This window comes from Morone saxatilis, unplaced genomic scaffold (assembly GCF_004916995.1).
Source record: "Morone saxatilis isolate NCDOM2014 unplaced genomic scaffold, NCSU_SB_2.0 Contig3, whole genome shotgun sequence".
NCBI lineage: Eukaryota > Metazoa > Chordata > Actinopteri > Moronidae > Morone > Morone saxatilis.
The window spans coordinates 10,969,220-10,974,744 of record NW_023339873.1 but is presented as its reverse complement, the minus strand read 5'-3'; the positions used below and the strand labels follow the sequence as shown (position 1 = coordinate 10,974,744).

The 5,525-nt window shown below is 40.3% G+C and overlaps 1 protein-coding gene across 1 annotated transcript; it reads left to right on the top strand.

Annotated features, from left to right (window-relative positions):
- The first annotated feature begins 2,716 nt into the window (after positions 1-2,716).
- On the top strand, positions 2,717-3,874 carry htr1d (5-hydroxytryptamine (serotonin) receptor 1D, G protein-coupled). The gene has a single exon (XM_035674299.1). It carries the CDS (start codon positions 2,717-2,719, stop codon positions 3,872-3,874), a length of 1,158 nt encoding a protein of 385 aa, XP_035530192.1.
- Positions 3,875-5,525: the final 1,651 nt, after the last annotated feature.

Below are 5,525 nucleotides of genomic sequence, written 5' to 3'. Positions count from 1 at the left end.
GCACTACATGTTACATAAAAAAATGGGCTGTATACAGGAAGAGATACACTATTACAGTCATCTTGAACATAACCGAGGATTCTTTTTCAAAAAGGTGGTTTTCCTTTAATGATTCTCCAAAACCATCACCACTGAGAGCAAATAATAATAATAATGCAAATAAAGACCACACAAGGCTCCAAACCAATCAGCGTTCGGCTCATAAAAATGTTCATGTTCACCTGAGAGTCTGTAAATGAATGCGCTAAAGAGACAAGGTTGTTTTCATCTACTATTTAATATGCATATTTATTGTCACGGTGGTAGCACAATAATCCCCCTCAACAGCCCAGCTGCCAGTCAATACTTTAAGGGAGAATCTGCAACACTTGGAAACGTGCTCTTGGAAATCAGCTTTGACACTTGAAATGTGTCGGCAGAACGATGTGTTAACTGTGAAAAATCAAACATTTGTAATTACTTTGGCAGACACCGTTGTTTGTTTTTTGGCAGCTTTGTTCCTTAATATTCCAACATCACTTCATAGCTTGTTGATGTGTGAAATATAAAATAGTCCTAAAAAATAATTAACAAACCATATCATGCAAACCTTATTGCAATAAATAAATCCCTACCCTGCTCCTGTTTTAACTGTCTCTTATAAACACCTTAGTGACTGTGGCTTTTGAAATGCACAGAGGATGTTACAGTGCACATGTGCATAACATTTAGAAACATTTTTTTTTTTAGTAAAGCAGTTATCATTTGTCAGGTCTCAGTAGTGTTTGCTCTGTGATACAGTGTCGAGTGGTTTCAGCAGTTAAAGCTGACTTTTTTCCTATTTCCTCTGAATTACAAGTGGTCAGTATCCATGCTGCTCTTAAATAATAAATTAAAGCGAACCTAATATATAGAAGGAAAGCTGGGGGGAGGGAATGTGGTGATTAACAGTCAATTGAAGTCCTTATCCCCAGTGGGACATAAGACCACATTTCCACATTTCAGTTCCTATCTCTTTCATTGTAGTTGAAAGTAATTCAGCTTTCCATCCTGTGACAATTCTCTCTTATTCTTACCTAGAGGCAACATGGTCAGTTTCCATTTGTACCACTGTGCTCCAGTTTCTGAGTACCATAACATTAACAGTAACATTAAGAAAGTAGAGTTTATATGTTACAAGAGCAGAAGTCTATAAGGGGCCTTCTCAGTTAAAGAAAAAAGATGTTACTGGTTATTAGATTTATGTGTTTTAGACAAAAGATTCATATATTGGCCTTTTGTATATTAACAGGAGAGTCAGACAGAGATGGAAAGGTGTGAACCAATTTCAAAATTGTTTGTGTGTGTGTGTGACAGGAGAGACAGAAAATGACATGCAACAAATGTCTTCAGGCAGTTTCAAACCAAACAGGTTGCAATTACATGGTCAGCATCTCAAACCACTAGGCAACCAGGATTCCCAAAAATTGTACATTACAATTCATTTCTTTTATGTTGAAAATGTACCTACACTGGATACCTTTGTAAAGCCCCGTTGTTGTGATTAGTTTGCTATTCAATAGCAAAACAAACTGGTTCTAACTTTGGTGAAATGTTTTATATTGACTTTACCTGGAGATTTCAATGTCATTCTTACAACAAATGTAATAAATCAACACAATAACTGGAGGTGTGTGGGTGTGCTCCATATACAGGTTGAGGTTGAGTTAACCAGTTGTTCTTGCGCATGTATTTCCCTCAGTGTGTGTAGTATACTTCTGTACAGTATGCATGTGTACAATATGGGGGATTGAATGATGGTAAAGTTGAATATTACTAATCTTCCTACCTATTTTTCCCTGTCATTTGTCTCACCTAGGATTAAGATGCCACAGAGGAAGCTCCATTGAAGTCTGACAAAACCTTCTCAGCTGTATGGACGCAACAACTGAGAGTTTCCTGACAATGAAGAGGAGATGCTAATACATTTAACACTGGGAACTTAAACAATTACATACAAGTGGACTGGATGACTAGGATTTTTCCTCTGTTTCTGGCATATTCGATGTGAACCATGTTACTGTAATGTTCTGGCTTTCCAATATCATCAATGACATGACGCACAGCCAAGTTTCAGTAGAAACCTCAATTTAAAAGACTTCACATGGACTTGAGAATAGATAAAAGAGAGACAACAAGCAAACCTGTGTATCTGTCGTCATCTTCTTCCTACATGCAGCTCCCCGCTTAGCTTTATTGAAAAGGAGGAGACCATTAAAGCATTTGATAGATAGGAAGGCTTGGTCTGAAGGTGTTGTTGTCGGCTGGCTGCCGGTTGGAGATGAGATAAGAGCACTGGGAGGAGAGAAAAGTGCCTGTCTGACAGGAGCTGAATACAAATTAGGGTTTGTCTCTCCTGCAGCTACACCAGTGAGGCGAATCGATATTATAGAAGCGAGATGGACAAATTAGTTGACTTCAATTACAAGAGCATTAGTTGTGAACTGAAATGATGGATTAGATGTTTGCTATTGGTTGATATGAAATTGCATTGCAATACAAGAGATAGAAAATGAAGGAAAATAAAGAGGATCAAAGAGATCTCCTGCATTTTCTATAGCCAAAACCAACGGTGCCAAGCCACTGTACAGCCTCTGTCCGTGCCATGCCTGAACTGATTCATGTGCCATTTCAGATAACAGTGATGAGGCTGGTCTAAACCTTGGAGAAAAGAGGGTTTAAAAGGAGCAGAGTTGAGATGGCAATGGATAATAGCTCACTGGACTACTTTACCAGCAACTTCACAGAGAGTCCTGACACCACAACAACTCCGCCCTGGAGTGAGGCCACGCTACTCGGCCTCCAGATCTCGCTGTCTGCGCTGTTAGCTGTGGTCACCCTGGCTACTGTGCTTTCAAATGCCTTCGTCATCGCCACCATCTTTCTAACCAGGAAGCTCCACACACCTGCCAACTTCCTGATCGGCTCCCTTGCCGTCACAGACCTGCTGGTGTCTATTTTAGTCATGCCGATTAGCATCGTTTACACTGTCAGTAAGACCTGGTCGCTGGGGCAAATTGTTTGTGACATCTGGCTGTCGTCTGATATCACGTTCTGTACGGCCTCCATCTTGCACCTGTGTGTGATCGCACTGGACCGCTATTGGGCTATCACAGATGCGCTGGAGTACTCAAAACGCCGCACCATGCGCCGGGCGGGGGTCATGGTCGCTGTGGTGTGGGTGATCTCTATATCGATTTCCATGCCTCCTCTTTTCTGGCGGCAGGCCAAAGCCCACGAGGAGCTGACAGAGTGCATGGTGAATACAGATCAGATCTCTTACACCCTGTACTCCACCTTCGGCGCCTTCTACGTACCCACAGTGCTCCTCATCATTCTCTACGGACGGATCTATGTCGCCGCCCGCTCCCGCATCTTTAAGACGCCATCGGCCTCGGGAAAACGTTTCACCACAGCACAGCTCATCCAGACCTCTGCAGGCTCCTCTCTCTGTTCCCTTAATTCTGCCTCCAACCAGGAAGCACACCTACACTCTGGCAATGCGGGAGGTGGAGGAGGAGGAGGGGGAGGATCTCCTCTGTTCATGAATAGTGTGAAAGTGAAGCTGGCAGACAGTGTGCTGGAGAGGAAACGTCTGTGTGCAGCTCGGGAGAGGAAAGCGACCAAGACATTGGGCATCATCCTGGGTGCATTCATTGTCTGTTGGCTCCCGTTCTTTGTCGGCACGCTTGTCTTGGCCATATGTAAAGAGTGCTGGTTTGATCCAGTGCTTTTTGATATATTCACCTGGCTGGGATACCTGAACTCCCTCATCAATCCTGTTATCTACACCGCATTCAACGATGAGTTCAAACAGGCTTTCCAAAAACTCATGAAATTCAGACGGTGTTCCTGAAAGACTTCACAGTAGATTTAATCTGACATCTGTTGGAAAAACAGGGAGTAAAAAAAGAGAAAGACAAACAGCATAATAATCATAATGACAGTATAGTACACTTAAATGTTCCATCTTGTAAACACATGCTAATTGTGATGTTTGTTTGTATTTACCTCAAACAGCTCCGTACCATAGCGGTTTAGATTCCTACAGCATATCCTTCATATAGACTTATGCATGCACGCTTAAAAAAAAAGATGATATTTTTAACCCCAAGAACTATAGAACTCATCTTAAAAAGATAAAGAAAGGGGATGTGAAGTCTATAGTCATGTCACAGGGACACAATATCTTGGACAAAAGCAAAAAGAAGAAGAAAAGGATTACAGTTACTGTATGGAAAGAGCAAACTCAGAGTGACTGGATTTAATCCAGCGGAAAGAAAAGCCATGAAATATATGTTGTTTTAATCTCTGTGTCATACTGTATCTGCTGCTCACATATAATGCTTCTGTGGTACAGTAAAGTTCTTACTCTAGAGATTCAGTAAAACTGTCGCCATATATGCAATTATATTTTAAAGTGGTTTGACTGTGTGTCTGTCTGTATGAGTGTGTGTAAAGGTAGTTACTTTACTGTAATATATGCGTGTTTGAAGAAGGGAGGACTGTCGAGTGTTTGACATTCATACACGCTATTCCAGTGAAGCTTGTCTCGTAATTACAGAGACCGAAATGGAAAACAGCATTTTCTCTCTGCATTTTAAGCAACCCCCAGTGTCATAGCAACAAATAAACCCATTCAAAAATCTTATGAAATGATATGCTCGAGCAAAAACAACGATATAGGGGCAAATATTCAGAGTTACGGCTACTGAAAGCAAATTGAGAATAACCATTTTTTGCGATTTAATGTATTTATTTAAATGTAAATGCTTCTTTTGCCGTTATGTGACAGAGTGTCATTGGCAGATGCTTACTGACAACAATGGGCACAAATGCAAAAATTCAGTATTGTCTCTGAGAGATGGAAATGACAGTAAAATTAATCTGATAATTTAAGTTACAAAAGATTTGATAAGAAACCAGTTTGATTTGATATCCATCACACTGTGTCTGCTATTTATCACCAAAGAGTTGCATTTGTATGAGAAATTATCATTTAACATGCAGTGATTAATGCAATTTGACCACATCTCTGACCCCTCACTGGTCTTTACCCACCTCTACCGAAAGATCCTGAAACTAAATTTCAATTGTCACTATTTGAGTCAACTTTACAAATGTATAAAGACAACATATGTGTGTCTTGATGGAAGAAAGTACTTTACAGTGCCACTAGGTTGTGACTTATGATTTGACACACTGCTTAGTGCACGTTGAATGACAAAAACACTTGTGATAAATTGTGAAAATGTAAAATGATCTAATGAAGCCTTTTAAATAATTAATGTCTTTTTCAAAACAAGCTAAACTATCAGATCAGTTATTGTATTGTAAACTTAGAACAGGGATGGACGATAATGAACGTCACCACGTCTGTGAGGGTCAAAGAGGGATATGTGTGTCAGTGGCATGGAGGTATTTTAAAATGTCTAAAACGGATAGCGAATATTTGCAATGATTGCTCAGCGTCCGATCATTACTACAAATTTGTGAAGAACACAGAG